Source organism: Balaenoptera acutorostrata, chromosome 10 (assembly GCF_949987535.1).
Source record: "Balaenoptera acutorostrata chromosome 10, mBalAcu1.1, whole genome shotgun sequence".
Lineage (NCBI taxonomy): Eukaryota > Metazoa > Chordata > Mammalia > Artiodactyla > Balaenopteridae > Balaenoptera > Balaenoptera acutorostrata.
The window spans coordinates 13376873-13400876 of record NC_080073.1 but is presented as its reverse complement, the minus strand read 5'-3'; the positions used below and the strand labels follow the sequence as shown (position 1 = coordinate 13400876).

At 39.3% G+C, this 24004-nt stretch overlaps 1 protein-coding gene across 6 annotated transcripts in view; it reads left to right on the top strand.

The window, feature by feature from the left end:
* The window catches only part of CNTN4 (contactin 4), a 955661-nt gene that overhangs the window by 849156 nt on the left and 82501 nt on the right, over positions 1-24004 (top strand). For all 6 annotated transcript variants that reach the window (XM_057555542.1, XM_057555540.1, XM_007192463.2 and 3 more), the window contains one exon: positions 20611-20738. In XM_057555542.1, the coding sequence (XP_057411525.1) occupies positions 20611-20738 (128 nt within the window). The remainder of the gene's footprint in view (positions 1-20610; positions 20739-24004) is intronic.

Here is a 24004-nt window from a genome sequence, read left to right as displayed (position 1 = left end):
CTTAATTAGACTCAGTTCCTCTTATTTTTAACTCTTATAATACTGTGTACTTCTCCTTTATAGCAGCTATTATGATGTAATTTTACATTTCTGCATATGACTATTTAGCTTCAAATTGGTTTAGAAATAAAATCAAAATTTCTTACTACACGGCCTGGCTCAAGCCTTAGCAACCAAAGTCATATCTTACCCCCTCCTCTCCCCTCCCACTAGCCTTCTTTCTGTTCCTGGAACACACAAATCTATCTTATTAATGTCTGTATTTTATTCTTGGCACATATTACTGATCTAAATTACCACATTCATGTATTTGCTTTATTGTTTCTTATCTCTCTCCTTTCACTAAAATGTCAGCTCCTGGAGAGCAGTGACATTATTTGTCATATTTACTGCTGTGTACTCAATACCCAGAAGAGTATAGGGCTTCCAGTGGATGCTCAAGAAATATTTGTTGAATTAGTGAACATGAGAATAGTCATCCATAGAATAAAAGGTCTTTTCCAAAAGAATTTAAGTTCCATGAGGGCAGAGCCCTCGTCAGCTTGGCTCACCAATGCTTTTCCAGTACGTTGCCTGCCACACAGTAGTTTCTTATAACATATCTGTTTAATGAATGAAAGAATATCATATTTTCATTATTAATATTTTTGAACCTTCATAGAAACATTTATAATTATCCCTATTAAATGTCATTTATTATTATCTTCAGCCCAGCATTCTAGATGGTAGAGATCATTTGGGAGTTTAATTCTGTCATGCATAATGTGGTTTCTGCCTTCTGATTGCACCCTGACTGATACACGATATGGGAGGTCTCCCTCTCACCTTTGTATCCTCTGGAGAAGAAGTTGGTGTGTTATCCCTGTCCTCATCCAAGTAGTCAGCAATCTCATTGGAGAAATTTAGCCTCCACCAAGACGGCATCTACGTAAGAAAATTAAACTGGAGTGTAGCAATTTTCTAGGGCCGTCAATTAGTTATGAACATCCAATGTGAATAAATCACACTTCAAGTACATTTGTTTCCCACCAAATTGGCTTAGTAATTGTGTTGATGCTTCATTCATTGTCTTCTAAGATTGGAAGGCTTGAGTTGAAATACCAAGTCTGCTAGTAAGTAGTTCAGTGTTTCTCTGACTTTAAGAAGCATACAAATATCTAGGAATCTTATTAAAATAAAGATTCTGATAGAGACTATCTAGGCTGAAGACTGAGATTCTGCATTACTTACAAGCGCCCAGATATAACAGCATTGCTGATCCACAGCCAGACTTTGAGTAAGGAACTAGATAGGCCTGGATAATAATAATACACAATCTTATGCAAGTGAAGCTCTTCATAGTTTTCAAAGCAATATTTTGTAAGTTAGTTTTTTAATCCCTACAGTGACCCAATGCTTCATTTATAGATGAGGAAACCAAGGTTTAGAAAACTTATAATTTGCCTATGATTCAACAGCTAATTCATAACACAACTGGAAATTTAACCATGTCTCTCGCTTCAGGAACCATGATTATTCCACCTTATATACTGCTTCACATCACGCCTGGGCCTCATTCATTCACAGTGAGTTTATTTATGCTTCTCTACACATCAGGCATTATAATAGGGGCTGGGGATATCACAGTGAATGAGACAAAGGTCTCACTTTATTTTCTGATATGTAGAATGAATGACTGGCCCCTCCCAACTCCAATGTTCATTGACTCTATTAAACTATACCATATTTACAAAATGTAATTCTAGAATTAAGGCATTATCTTAGACATCATCTCCTACCGGCATGGTCATAATTAATAAACCTAAATGCAGCAGGTCGTCACCACCGTACAAAACATCTTCCCACATCCTTTGTCTCATTGCAGTCAAGCACGTCTGAACCTTTGTTCATGCCCCTTCTCATATCCATTTCATATGTTTGTTCACATAATTCTCCTCCGCAATGTTCCTCCTGTGCTGTTTTTGGCCATCCTGGCCACAGCTGCCTAGTTGAGAGCCAGTTCATCTCTTGTCTAGTCCAGCAGCATCCAATAGAACTTTCTGTAATGATGGAAATTTTCCATATCTGCATTGTCCAGTATGGCAACCACTCACCACTCGTGTCTACTGACCTCTCACAAGCTGACTAATGCAGTTGAGGAGCTGAAATTTAAGTTTAATTTAATTTTAATTAATTTAAATGTAAGTAGCCACGTATGCTTAGTGGCTCTCTCTTGGACAGCATACACCTGGACTCTTGCAGGAGCTTTCTTCCTGGTTCCGCTGGCTTCCATCTTGTACTCAGATTAATTTTCCTTACTCGTTCACTAGCGTGATCTTTTTAAAATGCAAATCCAGTGGTATCCCTCCCATGCTTGAAGTCCTTGTCCCCAGGTTAAAATCTTTGTTTCAAGCATGACATACAAGTTCTTTGTGACCTGGTCCCTTGCTGAGTCCTCCAGCTCCCTTTCTTCCTCAAGTTAATGCCTGACAATGAGGTTCTGTTATCACATACTGTCCTTTCCATGTATGTATCTAATTCCTACATATCCTTTAAAAATCAGTTTATCGCCATGAAAGAACTTTCACAATTCATTCCCTCTCAGCACCTCTGCCAAATGTTCTCAGTATATTCTACAAATATATATATCCCTTCAGGAAAGAAACCACATTGTCTAATCTCTTATTTTTTGATGGTGATGGTGGTGAGATTTTCATTTTTAACCAGTCTGTGAGTTTCTTGAAGGCAGGGACTATTTCCCATTCAAATTTATTGCCCAAGAACCTACCATGATTGGTAAGCACTCAAAGACATTGAACGAATGTAAGATAGACAGGAGGGAGGAAAAAAAGGAAAGAAGAGTTAAACCAGTAATATACACAATTTTTTTAAATCTTGGCTCTTCATTATTTGGAAAGTACAAATTTCCGGTTAACTTTGTTTTCTTATCATTAACAGCTGGTATAAATCCAAGTTGGACATGGTTTTTGGATGGCTTTCCTAAAAACAACTGATATTTTGAATTTAGTTTAAAATGTGCAAAATAAAAGACATTATGTCCTCTACATAGGCAGATTGTTTCAATCAGCCAAAGCGCTTTTCCTTTCGCTAAAGTGTCTGAATCTTTTTATTGACTGGCAACACGATTATGAATGTTTCAAGCCAGAAAACACTGAATCCAACCCCATCATTTTTCGGAAAAGGAAATTGTACACATGCCCATGGTAAGTCAGTAAGTGAGTGGTGAATTCAGTCAAACTTTGTTTGTATGTGGACACATTCTAAAAGGCTAAGTTTGGGAGGAAAGGCATTTTGTTTTCTACATACCTGCTTCAGAGAAGTTTATGAAAAACCATGACAACGATTTTGATGAGATTTACCTTCAAATAAAAGTTACAAAGTTTTGCCCCCTTTTAAAAGCAGAGTCCGTCATCTGTCTTTGAACCATGCACGTTTTCAGTTGGAAGTTGGGGAAGTCTGCCTTATCTCAAAAGGCCATGCCTTTGGGCTTCTCTTCAGATGTTATCAGCCGGAACAAATAAGCTGAGATTGCGTTTGCTGTTTTTCTGCATGAATCTCAAGAACAGTTCCAAAAATGTTTGTCAGCAGCTGAACTGAGTAGAGAATCTGTGGGCATGTATGTATTTTTTCTCACAAGAAAATCACTTTCTAAGCTTCTTGGAAGTTGATTACAATATGCTTTTTTTCTCCTCCTTCCTCCAAAGTAAGATAAATATCTGAATCTATCATTTCATACTTTGGAATGTGTTCCTAAACAGCTCAAGAAATGCTTCAGTGCTGAGAAAAAATGTGGAAGGGCCAACCTAAATGTATCGGGTATATAATCCCTCCAAAGAACTCTGTCCCCAGGTAGACAAAGCAAGGTGAAAATTTTAGCAGTTATCCAGGGAATTTACCCAGTTGGGAGGATGAATTTACAGGTTCAGACTTCTTTGTGTCAAATAATTTTTGCCTGAATTTTCTGGGAAACAGACATAGCGCTAACGACAAACTTTGACTGATTTTGTTTTAAGGCAGAAAAACATTTTCTGACGAGGTACCAAAAGGAAAGCCAAACACTTCCTCTTGTGTGTCATACAATCAAAGTCATTTTGAATTCACTCTCTTTCCACAGCCACGTCTCACAAGAACAGCTTCCCAGCAGCTCCACTGCCACTACCACAGAACAAACATGTTTATAGTGTCTCTGAGTCATCCCTGCACTAGGTTTTGAACAGAGAGAGGAAAAGAATGGTATTTCATGAGCTCAGAGTCTGGTGAGGAGGTAGATAAGGAAGTGGACAGATATAATGAGCCTAAGCACCCACAATGAGCCCTTCTGGTGTTTCACCATTTGATGCGTCATCTCTCGCCATACAGATATTTCCTCTCTGTCCATGCTCTCGCCAGTAAGACTGTGTATTTGTCGCAACTCCTTGGATTGCAGATAACAGAAACCCAACTCAAACTGGCACACAATGGATTTTTAAACAACTTTATGGAGGTGTAATTTACATACCATAAAATTCACCCATCTTAAGTGTAAAATTCAACGAGGTTTAGTAAATTTGCTGTTTTGCAAGTACCACCGTAGTCCTGTTTTGGAATATTTTCATCACCCTTCAAAGAGAGTTTACTGGTTCACATACCTGAAAACTCCAGAGTTTGGTCTCTGTGCTGGAGGAATATCTTCAAGACTTGATTTCTCTTGGTTTCTTTCTCAGGCGATCTATTTATTCCCCGATCTGAATTAGAGGTGACCCTTGGCAGATCATCTTCCATTTTAGTAACTCCAGTAGGAAATGCTTACCTCTTTTCCATTTGTTTTAGTAAGTGTCTTAGGATAACACTCGTTTACCCTGATTGGCCTAGAGTAAGTCACATGCCTACCCCTGAACCAATCACCTTAACCAAGAGCATGGAATACTCTCATTGGCCATGCCTGAGTCATATGAACAACCTGGTACTCAGAGGATGATGTTATAACCATCAAACTCTGTGGTCTGAGAATAGGGAGACATGGATCCCCAAAGGAAAATAGGGGTTATTGATATTACTAGACAAACAGGAATGGATTCTAGGCAGGCAATACGGTAGATGTCCACTCCACAGGAGAACTTGTTGATCAGAGAAATGCTGCTTCTTTCCTTTTGAATCCCCTGTAGTGGTTATCACAGTGCCTTTTATGTAGCAATTGCTCAGAAAGTATCTGTGGCCTGATTATATTTAGGCTAAAACATAGAGCAGACCAAGAATGAAGGACTCTGTGTTTCCTTATCTTATTGCTTGAGAAGGCTACCAAAATTAGGAAGATGACTAGTATACTTAAAAGCTGATAATTTAGGGCTTATTCTGAGAGGCTACATGGGCGAATGATAGAGAATGGCTGGATGTGTGTAGAAAGTCAAAAACAGGTTGCAACCAGACTCTTCCCCCTGTGTAGGGCCTCTCTTAATGCCCTTTTCTCAGAAAAGTGACCCTAGTGAATGGCCTGGAATCATTTCAGTGGTATAACATAAGCCGGCAAGGAACCCCACGCGTGTTGTAATTTATACTCAGCAAACATTTTTCTTCCAAACTATACAAATCTTTACCCGTAACGTAAAAACAATGCAAAATTCTGGAATGTTTGGAATAAATAATTTAATACAATGAATACCTTGGAGTATATTGTCTGTAGAAAGAAATGAAGTTGAAAATTGCAAAGATACAACTTATATTTTAAAAGTAAATTTTATACTTAATTTCAAAAAAGGAAAATGGTTCGTAGTAAATTTTAGCATCCAGAGAAGCTTTATTTTCCAGTGCCTTTTAAAGTTTTATTTCTTGACAGGATCTTCAAAAATGGCAACCCTATTTCTTTCTTAACTGCAATATAACTATTAAGATTCTGTAAAAACTTGCAAATTAGGTTATAAATAGCAGCGATGGAAGCATCAACTCTTTTAGCCACATTTCCTAAAGTGCACTTTACATTATGCTAGAGGTAGATTTTTAAAATTAAGCCTGAGTGCTTATATAAAAAGTCCAGTTTCTTATTTTCCAAGCACAGTAGTATAATTGTAGCTCTAATTTATGGCATACTTTGTAGGATTGCTGATTAATTATACAGACCTCCTGATGTTTTTATACCCTTTTCAACTTTGTTTCCCTCTGCTATTTGACCGCTACAAAGCAAATATCCTAAATCACTTGTTATTCAGGTTACTTCATTTTTAAAAATGAATTTACTCTTCACATCAGTTTTCTCATATATCACTCTAACTCGTAAATATTAATCATCATTCTGCTCCTCATTTTTGGACCGAACTCATAGATGTACACACACATACACACACACACACACTGATTTATTCACTCCCAGGCACACAATCAAGAAAAAGCTTCTAGTAAGTTCTTTATCTGAATCTTATCATCTCCCCAAGGCAAACATGTCTAACAATTCTGCATCACTGAGATGCTGGACACATAAGCAAAGCAAAGCAAAAAAGCATAGATGCTAAACATAAAAATAAATATGATAAAAACATACCTAAGATATCACATTCTAGCTGGGTGTGCTTATCTGCCAGGATGCTGAGCTGACAGCTTGCTTTTTCTTTGGCAAAAGAGGTATTAACCAGGATTTCAAAAGTGTTGGGGCTCATATCAGCCAGTCTGATTTTTTAATGATTAGAGATATCCAATTTGAATAGTTCACTACTGTGAATTCTTTGAAAAAGAATGGTAGCGCATTTGGTTTGTTGCTTGAGATTATCGGTATTTTCAGGGCTACTATATTCCTTTCATCATTCAAGTTTAACATTTATGCAAAAGCCTCATTTACCAGATTTTCCAAGAAATGTGGTGTGCTGAATATTAGAGGAGGATTTGCCAGAAAACTCTTTTGTACATATATTCAGTACAAATATGTTCAGATATTATCCTGTCCTTCACTTTAAGTAAGTCAGATTCACGATGATCTGTTCTCTTCAAAACCCGCCCTGGCAATATCCTTATCGAACTCCCCTTATCACTGGCATATCTAAATTACTATCTTCTGTCCATCCCCAAGACACCTTTAATTATAAGAGCTTCCTGCTTCTTTCTTAAGCTCTTCACTTCTTCTGTCATCAACTTCCCCTTGGAATTAGGGAAAGGTCCTTGCAGACTTTGGCTATTAAGTAGAAGCGGACCCATATATCACTTCCTTAAATGTTCTGTCATCATGAGAATTATTTATTGGAACCCATTACCTATGTGACTTCACAGTTCTTTTTCGGTGGTTTGTCCGAAAAGAGTGAAGACTCTTCCTTGAAAAGAAATCGGTTTCTTTTCCAGCCAGGGAGGAAAAAATAGTATAACCACCAGGTTCCTGTGTACATTTTTCACATGACACTTGGTTGAGTATTTGTTGAGAGAAAAGAAGATTGGGGCAAGGACTCGGGTTGATCGTGGAAGTTTCTCCAATGCAAAATAGACTCGCAGGTACAGGGCACATACAAATGATTCCCCTGGAAAAGAGAATACCCAATATTAACTTCAGCATGTAGAGTCTTTTTACTGAGTTTTATAGAAAACAGTAATACAGTTTACACACTTTCATGACTAAAATTTTTATGGCATCTCTATTTACTCCAGGGCAATGATTTCTCTTTAGTTTTGTGACATAGGTCGGGGCAGCTTTAGGAGATTTATGAACTTTCAAAAACAATGTACATAGTTGCATTTGGGAGGGGAGAGAGAATGTTATAATTTGCTTCCTATTCTTAAAGAGATCTCTGACTTCCACCCACCAGAAAAGGTTAGAAATCAAGGTTTTTATCCAAGGAGGTGTCACTAGTGTCTCTACAGTTCTCAAGACTGAATTTTCATCCAATTATCAATATATTGACTGTGTACCTCTTTGTACATAAAGGAGTATATGAAATAATAAGGGGACAGAAGGAAGTGTAAGACCTGGGCCCTGATTTCTGGAAATTCTTTGGGTAGGTGGGTGATGGGCTATTGAGGCAGTATGTGACAAATGCCATGTGAGTTGATTGGACAGCCTTGCAGTGTCATGAATTTGCAGTAATGGGACCTGCCCAACACAGGTTGATGGCCCACTTGGTCGTAATATTGTAAAAGGAACTTGATCCTGGGAACATGGTTGAAATAGATGTGTGTTTCACAAAGTATAAGACTTACGCCTCTCCAAGGATGGTACACGGTATACAGACACTGAATGCCAGTGAACCACGTAGTTCTCTTGTCTTTCCTGAGTCCATCAGGGAGAAAGTCAGTCTGGTCCTACTGTGTCTGAACACTTTTGAAATCCTGGTTAATACCTCTTTTGCCAATGAAAAAGCAGGCTGTCAGCTCACTATCCTGGCAGATAAGCACACCCAGCTAGCATGTGATATCTTAGGTATGTTTTTATCATATTTATTTTTGTCTTTAGCATCTATTTATGACAAGTGATACTGGTTTCCTTTATTTAACTACTTTAATTTTAAACTTTGAGCCATTTAAAGAAAATATTGTGACTATTAATTATGATAATGATGCAGAAAATAATAATATTAAAAATGATCATTGCAGCTAACATTTATTAGGTATTTACTATGCACCACCACAGTTATAAATGTTTCATGGGTATTTTTACATTTAACCTTCTCACAAACCCTGTGAAATGGAGGTGCTGTTATTTTTATTTTAGAGATGGCAAACTGGAGCCCAGAGAGGCTAAGAGACTTTCCCAAGTCACGTATCTAATAAATATTGGAGCAAGGATTCAAGCCATCTGGTAGTACATGAATATGACAGAAACTGGAGCATGCTGGGGAGTTTGGGAAAGTTTGGATTGTACGACCATTACGGTGATACAGTTAGGAGTTCTTGTTCTTTTGTAGAAGGCAAAAACTGATAGGTGCCGCTCATGTGCAGGGCAGGGGGGACTTACGGAATTGTTGCTGGGCCCTGATAGCGGGGTTCTATCGTGCTATTGCAGGGACTAGGAGACTCCACTTTGATTTTTTCTCTTAGCAGTGTTATAAAGTCCTGGGTTGAGGGGTTGAAGCACATAAACCATGATCCTGCAATTCCCAAAGGGTTGAAAGTTGGGTACGTAATCAAATTAAAACATTTTTTTCTCCAGCATAGCCAGTATAGCTGTTTGTGCTGTAGAAGCCTCTTCTCCTTACTAAATTACGTTATCTGTATAGTGACCCTCCCTTTCTAATTAATAATTAGCATTGTCTTCCAGGCATTTTAGTCACTTCCCAGTAAAGGAACCTTCTGTGATTACAGCTTTGCTGTGGTTTTTTTTTTTTTTTTTAATAGGCAGAGTTGTTTTATTTATTTATTTATTTATTTATTTATTTATTTATTTATTTTTGGTTGTGTTGGGTCTTCATTTTCTATGCGAGGGCTTCCTCTAGTTGCAGCGAGCGGGGGCCACTCTTCATCGCGGTGCGCGGGCCTCTCACTGTTGCAGCCTCTCTTGTTGCGGAGCACAAGCTCCAGACGTGCAGGCTCAGTAGTTGTGGCTCACGGGCCCAGCTGCTCCGTGGCATGTGGGATCTTCCCAGACCAGGGCTCGAACCTGCGTCCCCTGCATTGGCAGGCAGACTCTCAACCACTGCACCACCAGGGAAGCCCTGCTGTGTTTTTATACATTCTTTTCTTTTGCTTCTGCTTTGAGACAATAGTGTGAACACACATTTCTCAATATTAGAAAAAGCAATTTCAACAAGTAAAATGAAAAAGCCAAAAAAATGTATTTAATTATAATCAAAGATCTAATGGCAAATTTAAGGAAAACCTCTCACACGTGGTTATAATGTTCTTCTGCTTCTTGTTTCGTTTCTTTCCTGGGCCCTCCAGCCCTGCAGGATGGCTTGGTAGAAAGAGTGTAGGCTTTGTAGTGAGATCTGAGTTAGAAACTATACTCCATCCCTTATTAACTAAACTTGGACATTTTCATTCACTTCTCTGGATTTCATTTTTCTCAACAGGAAAATTGGAATAATAACGCTTCTCAGGATTGTTGTGCAGATTAAATGTGATAAGTGCAAACACTCAACAGCACCCAGTAGTACACTGTAGGTGCTTAATAAGCTTTCTCACGCCTTGCCCTGCCCAACACTCAACTGAGTATATCTACAGCTATTCCTCTGTGTCTTTTGGTCCATTTCTGTGCATGTCTTCTTTATTTCCAGTGATTTCTAAAGACAGCTGCATTTGGTTATTAAACTATTCTAGTGGCCTAAGAGGTTGTTACGTAAAACTTCCTGAGTGCCTGTAGTTTAATAATAAGTTTTTTCTCATTTTCTTGCTTTGATAAAAATACATAGAGGCACAGAAAATAGAATATTATATTACCTTCCTGTCCCCACCCCATTTATCTTCCCAATGCCTTGTAAATTTATTTGAAATTATCTCAGGTCATAAGAAACTGGAAAAAAGGAATTCTAAGTCTTATATTAATAGAGACACAGAGAAGTACTACCTGAATGAAAGGTAGCAATTTAAGAAACAAATTTTAGACAAAACCATGTCCTGTATTTTATTTCTTCTCCCCCAAACATGGTATTTTTAGTGTTATTTGTAATACAGAAAATTACAAAGATTTACCTGCCCAAAAAATGTATTTCCCACGTTCATCCACATACCATGTCATAAAGAATAATTAAAATGAACTTTACAATATTAAATACTCATCTTGCCCTGGGCAGATAGATCCTTCCAGGTTATTTTGTGAATCTTTTAAAACTGTTGTTCAGAGAAAGTTAGAGCCGGATCAAACCAGGTTAAACAAACATGAGTTTATTTTCTTTTTCCAGCAGTGCTGCAGGCAAGGGCAGTAGCTCTGAAATGCCAGTTGTTCTGCAGGCAGAAACACACAGGTTGCTCACTGGTTTATTAAATTCGAATCTGACGACAGAAAGCAAATTATCTCTAAGGGAACTTTATCACCAGGGTGTCTGTTCAATAGCGATGTCTGTTGCTGCCTTGGACATTACACAGAAAGATGAATGAGTAAGTCTCTTCCCACTGACCTTCACTTAAATTGGTCATCCAAAACATCCTTTATTCTTAAGATGGGGAGGAAAGCCGTCTTCTAGAGCTCTCAGTTGACTCTTTATAAATTGCGCACTACTATGAAACAGTCTTTCTTTCATAAACCAGGATAATTCATTCTCCCCAGTCAGGCTGAGCATTTCCATGTATCTTTTGAAATTAAGTATATAAACTCAAGCAAATTCCAGTTAAAAGTTGTAGCAGCCAGCATTCTCCAGAAAAGCTGAACCAATAGGATATATAAGAGAAGGTTTATTATAGAAGTGGGCTCACACATTTATAGAGGCAGGAGGTCACACGGTCTGCCGTTTGCAAGCTGGAGAAGCAGGAAAGCTGGTGGTGTCATTCAGAGTTTCAAAGCCTGAGAGTAGGCATACGTCCCAGTCCAAGCCTAAAGGTCCAAGAATCAGGAGCACGGACATCCAAGGTCAGGAGAAGATGGGTGTCCCAGTTCAAAGAGAGAACGAATTCTCCCTTCCTCAGCTTTTTTATTCTATCAGGCCTTCTAAAGATTGGACGATGACCGTCCGTATTGGCAATGGCCATCTATATACTCTCTCCACCGACTCAAATGCTAATCTCTTCCAGAAACACCCTCCCAGACACACTCAGAAATAATGTTTTACTGGCTATCTGAGCATCCCTTAGCCCAGTCAAGCTGACACATAAAGTTAACCATCAAAAAAATTAAAATATCTTTTGAATTTTACGAAAATAGACAGCCAAATTCAAACCCAAACAAGTCCTATTTTTTTTTCCTTCAGAACAGAGTTCCGGTGTGTTTTGCTGATGTCTACAGCATACCAATGCCAGTTAACCTGCCAGGCTTTTCCTGTTTCTCAACTGGCACAAAGCCAGGGATAGCTCTGAGTCCATATGTCTTCAAGTCTGTTGGTCACAGGCTGATTCTCTAGTTGATAGGTTGAAAAGACAAATCTTTGTCTCTTCCTTACCACCTCTCCACTCCTTCAAAGTTTCGACTACTTCATGGGTGTCGTGTTCTAAAACTATTTTGTATTGCTATTGCCTCAAGGACAAGTAAAGATACGGCTGCTCTCCAGCAATTTGGCTTCTATGCAGAACTACTTAGAAAACCGTAGGTCACCATTTGGTAGCGATCTCCTCTACCTAATTTTGACTATAATTTTAACATCAAAATAAATAGTAATTAATCGTCTAGACAACAAAGAACAGATAGAATGAAAGTTCTACTTGATTCCAACAAATAAACTGGGTTAATTGAAAAAAAATTGAAATTGGAGGTAGGCCTTAATCTTTGTTTTCCTCTTGGACTTTTACCCTTCTACATATTATCCATTACCACATCAAACTGTCCTTCAGACTCTGCATGTGATTATTTTTTTTAACATCTTTATTGGAGTATAACTGCTTTACAATGGTGTGTTAGTTTCTGCTGTATAACAAAGTGAATCAGCTATACATATACATATATCCCCATATCTCCTCCCTCTTGCGTCTCTCTCCCTCCCACCCTCCCTATCCCACCCCTCTAGGTGGTCACAAAGCACCGAGCTGATCTCCCTGTGCTATGCGGCTTCCTCCCACTAGCTATCTATTTTACATTTGGTAGCGTATATATGTCCACCACATGTGATTATTAGTTTATTACCACCTAAAGAGCAATAATTTCAAGTCTCTGTTAGCTACTATTGGGGAAAAGGGCCAGGCCCATGGAGAAGGGAAGTGGATGCACTGGTGAGACCACGTGTGATGGTTCTACCCCCATGGAAGTAAACACTCCTTCACATCACCCCTTCTCCTCATCCTCTGATGGCTGCAAAGTAGGCCCTGAAGCTGCTTGCTCAACCCAGACCAACAACTCTGGTGGGTTTCCGCTCTTAACACTTATGATCGGTTGAAGAATGTCCCTTAAGTTTCATATCTACCTGAAGTTCAAATGAAGTCATACAAGATTAGGATGGACCCTAAACCAATGACTGGTGTCCTTGTAAGGAGAGGGAAATTTGGGTACAGACACATGCACAGAGGGAAGACGACATGAGGAGACACACAGTAAGAACTACCTGTGAAGATGGAGTCAGAGATTGGAGTGATGCATCTGTAAGCCAAGGAGCACCAAGGATGGCTGACTGTCACCAGAAGCTAAGAGAGGCAAGAAGGACTCTCCTTCAGAGCCTCCAAAAGGAACCAACTCTGCCAGTGCCTTCATTTCAGACTCCTGCTCTCCAGAACTGTGGGACAATAAATTCCTCTTGGTTTAAGCTACCCAGTTTGTGATACTTTGCTATGGCCGTTCTAGGAAACGAATACAAAGTCCAATTTCCCCTCGTACTCCACTGCTCTGTTCTGTGTGGGTTGTCTGGGGTGGGGAGAGTCCAGGAGGGAAGCAAGTGTGGCCTTAAACCTAAAGGCTGCCCCCAAGTCCTATCCCATTAGCTCAGCACATCGTGAAGGTTTAAAGTAATTTCAAAAGGCCACAGGAGTGAGGTAGAGACATTAAAGAACTGTTCAAGCCAGGGATGGTGGGAGCTAGAAAGCCCACCAGCTGCTTAAAGGAGTTTCCCCTCCTTTCCTCTAGCCCACTGGTGCCCTGAGGGGAAGCGTTGCAGGACTACCCCATCTTCCCATTTGCCACAATTAGCCAGGAGTGAGTTTTTACATGAACTCTCCCAATTATTTGGTTTAAAAGAAAATTCTGGGCTTCCCTGGTGGCGCAGTGGTTGAAAGTCTGCCTGCTAATGCAGGGGACACGGGTTCTAGCCCTGGTCTGGGAAGATCCCACATGCCGCGGAGCAGCTGGGCCCATGAGCCACAACTACTGAGCCTGCGCGTCTGGAGCCTGTGCTCCGCAACAAGAGAGGCCGCGATAGTGAGAGGCCCGCGCACCGCGATGAAGAGTGGCCCCCGCTTGCCACAACTAGAGAAAGCCCTCGCACAGAAACGAAGACCCAACACAGCCAAAAGTAAATAAATAAATAATTTTTTTTAAAAAAAGAAAATTCTGTTGCAGAATGAAGCAAACGCCTCTATGGCTAGGCAGTTCCTCATTCTAGGGCATCACCTTTGGTTCCTGGGATCAGGGGTCCTGTGACAGCACCCCACCATCCTGTCAGTTTGCTTGAGCTGAGACGTAGCAGTGCTTCTGTTGACCGTGTTTGAAGTTTTTTTGTTTGTTTGTTTAATTTTTTTAACTTTTTATTGTATATTGGAGTTTAGCTGATGAACAATGTTGTGATAGTTTCAGGTGCACAGCAAAGCGACTCAGCCATACATATACAGGTATCCATTCTCCCCCAGACTCCCCTCCCATCCAGGCTGCCGCATAACATTGAGCAGAGCCCCCTGTGCTATACAGTAGGTCCTTGTTGGTTATCCATTTTAAATACAGCAGTGTGTACATGTCAATCCCAAATTCCCTAACTATTCCTTCCCCGCAACCTTCCCCCAGTGTTCACTCCCAGTGTAATGTGTAAACCGATTATTTGACATTCAGGTTTTCAACTTCCAAACGTGTTTTCTGGAACTCATCATGTATAAAAGAAAGGGGCAACCTGTTGTGACCCTTTGAGGTTTTTTGTGTGTTTTTTTTAATTACGTAAAATTTTAAGTGAGTTATGATCTAACAATATTGAAGATAATATTAAATTTAACTTAACAGTTTGATACTTCCATTGTTTGTTGAAAGGAAATTATTAATCCATATTTCCTCCCTTTGCAGAAGGGGAGAAGTGATTTTCTAAGCTGCACTTTAAAGGGATTTACTTATAAGGGAAGTGTTTCCTTAGGACTCAGAGGCAGGCGAGGACATGCTGCCTCTGTCCTCAGCAACTGGGCTTCCATGGAGAATTACCCAGAAAATCATAGGTCGCCATGTTAGAATAACCCTCCTCTGTAGGGTGATTAGGATATTGTGGAGTTGGCGGTTTTTGTCCTCTGTTACTAAAGTACCCAAAAAGAAAAGATCAGCGTGTTTAAAGGTCTAATGTCCCCAGACAGGTTTAGATTTATAGGACTGGCAAGGTCAGCTCTTCAATGGCTGTAACCCAGAGCCTCATACTGAGAAAGAGAGATTCAGTTTGTCTCATAATTCCAAATATGCTCCCAGCCACTATGGATCTGAAGTCTCCAAATGACAATGGAGGAACAAGTGCTTCTCTGTGTGATTGGTAATTTATTATGTTGTGAATTAGATGACCTCTTCTCATGTAGAGAAAGTTAAGTCCTATGTCATACCTTTATTTTTACTGCTTGCTGATTTATCATCTTTGACTTTTCTCTGATACTTATCAATGTTTTAAAAAGAGCCTGCAGGTAGGTCAAGGTTAACCTTTCTGTTCTAAGCCAGAAACAGATTTACATTTTCAATTCTTTTTATCTAACTCCATCACTTGCGTGAGTATTAGGAGGAGCTCAGAGTTCAATATCAAGCTAATAGCTACAGGTCCGTCAGTAGTCTGAAATAGGGAAACAAAAATGAAGTAGAAACTTTGAAACCTCATGAAGAAACAGACATGAAAATGAAACTGTCCTTGAACTGGATTTAAGCACTTTATTCATAGAACAAAAATGGATGCAGTAGTATTAGGTGAAAAATACTTTTTCTAAGTTGGTATAGGATCCAAATTGAAGGGAAGCAAGTATCTAAATATTAGTATTGAGGTGCGTTTCAGAAGTTCCTTGAGTTCATCCAAATTAACCCCCAAGGCCAAATGTTAGCTCTGTAGCTAATTCATCCCTCATCAAATTCCCAGAAAGCAGATTCAAAACAATAGGTCATTGTATAGTTTGCTTTTATTTGCAGAAATAAATGGTATATGTTACAGCTGGGTTTGAAGAAGATGATGTCAGTTTTTTCATACTCAGAACCCCATGGTTATTCCTCCATAGTGGAGTTAATCAGTCTTCCAGCAACAAGTTCTATGGAGGTGGCATCACAGAATCATCTGCAGAATCCGTTCCGTCCTCTCCACGTTCACTGCCACCATCTCCTGAACAAGTTCGGTAATTTCTTTAAGCGATTGGATTCGTCCAGTTATAAGGGCTTAGGACCCAATTTCTAATATCTTAAATTACTGACTCGTATGACCGGAGCATCCAAAGGAAACTGCAGCCTTCAGGCATGGATGGAAACAGGGATTCAAAGATGTCATAAGGTCTCTACCTCTCTTTTTCTCTGTGTCTCTTGGGCTCTATTTATCTTTGCTTGGCTTCTTGAAGACATGATTTCTGTGGCAGGTAAAATGACTGCCAATGGTTCTAGATGCCCATCTTCAGACTTAACAATTCAGCAGAAAGATGGTTTCCTCAAATAGCTCCTGATTTTGGTGAATTGCCTATTTCTAAACCAATCACTGCAGAGAGGAGAATAGGGTCTCATGATTGGCCAGGCCTCCTGCATCCTTGCCCATCTTTATACTCTAGATAGTATGGGAAACAGCTTCTCCACTGGAAAAAGTAATGTCCCTTTTTCTATACATTTATAGAAATGTGTGCATTATGGTATATAACACAGTGGAATCATTTCTAGTTATATAACCATCTAAGGTCCTCCTGATTTATAGAGGCCTGGTATACAGGAGGTAGATAGTAGATATCTACAAGTGCGTGAGTCCAGTTTTTCATCCCCTTCCGTGACAACTTGTGGTCACCCGTGTGTTCATTAAGCATAATCATGTGTTGCCAGACTTCAGAGGGAAAGAACTACTGCAGAGAAGTCTTAGTCTTAACAGAGGCCTTTATTAATGCTTGAAACAATGGATCTAGGAGGGGACAGAGCTTTAGTTAACAGAGCATTTGTAGCGCACTTACGTGGTGCATTTTATGTGCCATGCACGGTTCTGAGCACTGCACATCTCTACAACGACCCTATGGATATAGTTACTTTTATTATTACATTATCTCAAATTTAAAAATTTAGATACAGAGACATTAACTTACCCAAAGTCACATAGCTCGTAACTGGTACAAGCCTGATTTGAGTCTAGACAATTGAGTTCCAGATCATATGTTCTTATTCACTACACTGCATTGCTCAGATAAGGAAGTGGTTGAATTTCCCAAAAGAGCAGTTCTCCCAACTTCATATTGCGCCCACAATTGGATTATCCCTAGGAAGAGTAAGCGGTCACAGAAGTATGATGTGATTTAATGACAGCTACTAAAAATTACAAATTCTTCTACAAATTTTCTCCTTCACTGATCTTCTCCATTGTCTGGAACACTAGCACTGGAGGCTTAGCTCTTTGTTCAACTCTTTGTGGAAAACAATGGGAAGATTAAAACACTAAACCCCTGTGAGGCACTGAAATCTTGAAGATGGGTAGTACAGTAGTTTTTAAATTTCCTTTCTCATTTCATGAGACCCATAGGAAATTGGACAGGGAAGTTTTGAGGAAACAGTGGATTTCCATAAAGGGAAAGAAGAGCCTTGTGAGAGATTGTGAAGAGCTAGCTGGGTCCCATAGCTGAGTAGCCACAATATGTTGGGTGCCTTTTGTGCAATGGAAATACCAAAATTAGGGATGCACGGATGGAAATGACACTGGGAAAAACATTTGCACAGCACTTTACAGTTAATAGAAACTTTCACGTATATTATCTATTGTATAAGATAATCATCATAATATCCTGTGTAATTAAAAAATAAAGACTGATGTAGATCAGTGGCTCTCAACTTGGGGTGACTTTGCCCCCAGGGAACATTTGGGAGATATTTTTGTTTGTCACGACTTGGGAGGAGGGACAGAGCTACTGGAGTACAGTGGGTAGAGGATAGAGATGCTGTTAAACATCCTCCCCAGGACAAAGACTTCTCTGGTCCAAAATGTCAGTAGTGCCAAGGTTGAGAAACCTTGTCTTGGAGCATAAGTCATTTGTCCAGGTCATACACTTAGCAAGTATCAGGGTCAAGGCTAGGACCCAGGTCATCTGATGACAAATCCTGTACTTGTTTCCTTATTCATATACTTTGGCATTATACAGTATGCAGTGTGATACAGGCTTTTCAGGTTTGGGGAATTTTAAATGGTATAAATTATTAATAGGCCTTTGGTGCTTTGAAAGAGTCAGCTCACCCCTCAGAGCGTTCAATACACCGGAGGCCTGTGCTACTTCGTGGAAGATGACTCCATGTCGAAAACACAAGTGTCACCTTCCTTATTGGGTTCTCGTATGCCAACATTTCACAGTTTCCAGCAAATTATTTTGTAATTGGGAATATGATTAATTCCTTTAAAGCTATTTTTGTGATTACTGAGGTAATTAGGATTTGATCACCACTCTATTTTTGTAAGTACAGAAGCTCTTTGGCTAATGGGGTATCATATGTTCTTTATTGAGCAAGTGTTATGTGTATATCTATGGTGTAAATGAACGAAGGGCCTCCTTGTCTGTATCCTGTACATTGACTTGGGATGACCCAGTTACTTCATATATTGCCTTCAGGTTGTCACATGTGATAGGTGGAGTGCCTGAAGCAGGCTGATTTAATAACTATATTAAGAGAATCGTGTCCCATTTTCCCCATATATACCAATGATTAAATAAGAGGACAGTTTTGAAGATAAAAGGAGAACTACTACCTAATAAATACCAGGAATCTCACTGACCCTCTTACATAATTTTTTACTGTCATCCTACAAGATTGGTACTACGAGCTCTATTCTATAGATGAGGAAGCTAAAACTGAAAAAGTTAAGAAAGTTGCCGCCCTCCGGTCACACAGCTAGAGCTGATAGAACTGGAATTTGAACACCCCTCCTGCTGATGCCAACATCCTTTGTAGAGTTCTCACACCTTCATACTGTCTCATCAGCCTGAATCATAGAACCTGGAATGGGTCGTCAGGAAGGCTGTCACTTCTCCATCCCTAAGAGCCTTTGAGAAAAGTATATGCAGCATTTGCGACCCAGTGTATCTAAATCTTCCCTTGATTTTAAAATGTTTAGCCAAAATTCTATTAAGTAAAGCTGTGCCCATCCTAGTCCTTTTGTAAAGGTCTCCATTAAGGTTGGCACTAGTGCCAAGTGGTTCAGTGACTCTGAATTCCTATAACATAATATTGATTTTTCTTTTATGATAGTTATTTACTTATTCACTCCATCACTTAACAGATGCTTACAGGGCATCTACTACATGTCGGTCCTGTGTACTAGATCCAGGAGACTGAGTCCTCAAACAAACACAGTTCCTGCCCTCAGAGAAGCTGATATTCCATGTGATAGGACAGTTAACCAGTAAACAAAACTTCTGGATTGTGTTGAATGGGAGGAAATAAAGTGGCTACAGGAAAAGAGAATAACAGGAAAGGGGAAATTCACTTTAGAAATGTGAGTCAGGAAAAGTCTATAAGGAACAGCTATCTCCAAGTTGAGGTCCTGAGAGGGTGTGAAGGTGACAGCTATGCCCTGATATCAAGGCAGACAGAACAGCAAACAGAAAGGTCCTGAGGTGGGAAAGGGGTTCAGATACTCTAGGAACTTGCAGAAGGCCAGTGTGACTAGAGTTCAACGAAGGGTAGAAAGATTAAGATGAAATAAAGTAGGCGAGAGAAGGGCAAAGGCCAGATCCCTTAGGCTTTGTAGGTTCTAGGAAAGAATCTCTTCTGAGTGCAACTCAGAGCCAAAGAAGGATCTTTAAGCCTGTGGGGTGACGTAATCTGATCTACATTTTAAAAGATCCCCTGGCCACTGACTGAAGAATGCATTTGAGGGGCAGGAGTAGAAATAGATCATTTAAGAGGCTGTCGTGAAGGGTTGGGTGAAAAAGAGGGAGCAGAAGAGATAGACAGAAGTGGGTAGATTGAAAGATACAGTGAAGATTCAACAGGCATTTACCTTGAATGGGCCATCTGTGTACATTTCTTATTTCTCCAGCCAGCCTCTAAGCCATGCTGTATGTCTTATTCATCTTTGCGTCTCTCCCTTCATCTGTAGTCAAGTTTAAAACAGGGTTCTCTCGAATCCTTCCTGTTCCAGTTGTGTGTCTGTCAGTGAAAGTGTTTCCTTCCCACCTGGTAGTAGATATTTGTCCCTAATTGTGGGCCCTGAGATGTGCTGTCCACATTTGCTATTTTGCCAAAGTCGTACCATGTTGTGGAATATTTTAATTTTTTAAGTTCAGTTTTTGCATCTTTTTAAAGGTGTATTGTCTGACATATTTCAGAAAGAAATATGCTTAATAATAACTCATATAATGTAAGCCTTCTCATCTAGAAGAAAACACTTTTGATGAAAATGCATAAAGTGGCCAATAAAGGGATTTTTTTTTCTTATTCTTCAGCAGTTTTAAGACTAACGGTGATCTACAATAAGCCTTCTCTTTGCATAATGTGGTTAGAGCTGCCAAAGAGAGAGAATGGTTACAACCTGTCTCCTATTTCTAATAGTTATTCCAACAGACTGTTGAGACCACATTAGCAAGAAAAGTATTCAAAGTACCAAGTCATGCATCCTAATCATGTGTATGTAGGTGAATATCCTAAAGATGAAGCTGTCAAGTGATACAGCCATGATTTAATAGTTTGAAAATGACAGAATGACAGAAATAATTTCCAGTTGGTCATATGGGATAAACTTACCATTTTGGTTTTATTTGCTTTGATTTCAGAATTACCATTTCTGAAGATGGAAGCCTCAGAATCATCAATGTGACTAAATCAGATGCTGGAAGTTATACCTGCATAGCCACTAACCATTTTGGAACTGCTAGCAGTACTGGAAACCTGGTAGTAAAAGGTAATGACTAACCCAGAGAACATATAGATTAATATGTGTGTCCTCATTTCAAATAATGAAATCTATTGAAGTGACATCCTTCATATTAATATGTACAGATATCACTGTGTTGTTAAATTAATTCATCATGGCAAACATGATATGATTAATAATTCTTAGAGAACTGTTGGTAATGCATATGATTGAAAAGCTATCTTATTTCAGAATCATCCAATACAATTTTGAGAATTACAGCCATTGTAGCTATTATAGTATTGTAACTAGTGTTATCTTCAATCCTTTAATTAAATTTCTTTCAAGTCTCTATAGATTTGGAATGCATGTCTAGGAACACTGTGCTAACAAATTAAAAACCCACGACTCAAATACTAACTTTAGCTAACATTGTTTAAGCAGTGACATTGGCGATTTTTTAAAAGAGCTGTCTTGGTTATTCAGAGGTATGGATGTGGATTATTATACTAATAAGGGGCTTTGACCACCTCTGTGTTTTGCTTCAGTCACCAAGCCAACCCTGTCAGTTTTAAAGAAATAAAATTGTCCACATCCCTTAGCCTGGGTGCTTTATAGTAGAGACAGAAAGTCCTTTATGCCCTTGGCATGGCACAGGATGTAAGTCTATTCCAACACCAGGTTGATCGGATGGGCTGAAAGTACCAAGTAAGAATTGTGAAAGATGAGATTTTAATTTACATTTAATTTGCATTTCTATCACTTTATATCTTGCCCCCGAGTCAGGGATCTTGGCAGTGATCTGACTGAGGAAGATAAAGCTTAGGTTGGTGAGTTTCTGAGGGTCACCAGTAGCAGAAGAGGAATGTGCACCCAGGAATCCTGATTCTGCATTCTCCCTGGTTCTTTCTACTGTGCCAGGAAATCTTACTCATCTTTCCTGTTTATCTATAATCGATACAGATGTGTTATAGCATATTTATTATTTCCCTCTTGCCCACTTGTAGCTCCCTCTGTGAAGTAAGATAGCCTAAGGCAAATAAAAATATCCCCAAAAGAATATTTGCCTCTATTTTAATTTAAAGGAGAAAGCTAAAAATTACCTAATTACGTATTTCGGAGTCATTAGAAGTTGGAAAAGTACTGCCACTTATGGAAGCCTTTTTATCATAAACATACTTGTCTATGCAGATAGAAAACTGTAAGTTCAAGAGTCAGATGTAAATCTGTATTTGGATGGACTCCAGCTATTTCAACCTATTATTCACTCAGAGCAATAGTGTGGGTATGTGACTATGTGTTCGTTCTGTTTCACAGGGCAGAGGAAAAAGAAGTTAGATGATACTTGTAAAACAAAATTTCAGCGAGACGTCTTTGCTAATGTATAGCTTTCTCAGCTACAAAAGGAAACTTAGTGATGAACCAGGACCAGGAGGAACCCCAAGGTTTCAGAGCTGATTAATGACAGAGCTGACACCTAACTATAGATGATTTGCTGGTTATGAAGATAAAAGAGAAGAGTAGGCAGAAGTCTTCAGTAGTGATGAAGAGGCTGGGCTTAGAGTCAGAGAGATCTGGCTTTGAATCTCATTTCTCCCACTTACTGGCTCCGTGACCTTGGATGAGATAATTAACCTGTGTGGGGATAATAGTAGTGCTGACATCATCGGGTTGTTTTGATGACTGAGATTATCCATGTGAACCGCTTAACATGGTACTTGGCACTTAGGAAATACTAGTAGTTGCTTTGCTGTTGTTGTTTGTATTTTAACAAAATGGCTATACATACCTTCTAAGTCTTATTGAAATGGATATTCATGAAGTTTCCACCCATTAGGAGAATCAGTAAAGAGAGGGGAGCCTGCCACAAAGACATGACTGAGATTGTGAAAGACTATGAACACCTGAGCAGAGACGCCATATATATGCTGCTGTGTATTGTTGAAACTGGGGTATTTTCACATGTAGGAATAAGTTATGTCGGTGTTTGGTTAGTATCCTTCTTATAAACCTGACTTCCTCAGCTCTCAAAATAGTTGGCAGAAAGGAAAGTCCTCTCTTTCCCATTGGAGTCCATCTCCCAGGAGTACCACCAGCCCCAGGATAAAAACATTCTTAACCATGCATAGAGTTCCCTGCTGCTCCTCTTGTAGTGAATTATGGTACAAAGCTTAGAGAGACACCAGTGATGAAATGCACAATGATTGCCTCCTTACTTGGGTGGATATAAATGTTGCTGACATAGTAACTTCTACTTATGTTAAGAAACTTAACACTTCATTTTTTGCCTTCTAGCAAAATGTAAACAGTGATTCCCCATGTATGATATAACAGAGTATTTTAGGCAATCCAGAGTTAAACTGTTTTTTTTAATTTAAGTAATTATTTCTTTCAGCGTATATTAGGAAAATGCTAGGTTTTTTTTTTTCTCTTTGTTCCTGTGATCTGGTTCACACCTGCACAGATTTCTTTTTTTTATTATTTTTATTTATTTTTTTATACAGCAGGTTTCTATTAGTTATCCATTTTATACATATTAGCGTATACATGTCAATCCCAGTCTCCCAATTCATCCCACCACCACCCCCACCGCCACTTTCCCCCTTGGTGTCCATATGTTTGTTCTCTACATCTGTGTCTCAATTTCTGCCCTGCAAACTTGTTTATCTGTACCATTTTTCTGGGTTCCACATATATGCGTTAATATACGATACTTGTTTGTCTCTTTCCGACTTACTTCACTCTGTATGACAGTCTCTAGATCCATCCACGTCTCTACAAATGACCCAATTTCGTTCCTTTTTATGGCTGAGTAATATTCCATTGTATATATGTATCACTTCTTCTTTATCCATTCCTCTGTCGATGGGCATTTAGGTTGCTTCCATGAGCTGACTATTGTAAACAGTGCTGCAACGAACATTGGGGTGCATGTGCCTTTTTGAATTATGGTTTTCTCTGGGTATATGCCCAGTAGTGGGATTGCTGGGTCATATGGTAATTCTATTTTTAGTTTTTTAAGGAAACTCCATACTGCTCTCCGTAGTGGCTGTATCAATTTACATTCCCACCAACAGTACAAGAGGGTTCCATTTTCTCCACACCCTCTCCAGCATTTGTTGTTTGTAGATTTTCTGATGATGCGCATTCTAATTGGTGTGAGGTGATACCTCATTGTAGTTTTGATTTGCACTTCTCTAATAATTAGTGATGTTGAGCATCTTTTCATGTGCTTCTTGGCCTTCTGTATGTTTTCTTTGGAGAAATGTCTGTTTAGGTCTGCTGCCCATTGTTGGATTGCGTTGTTTTTTTTT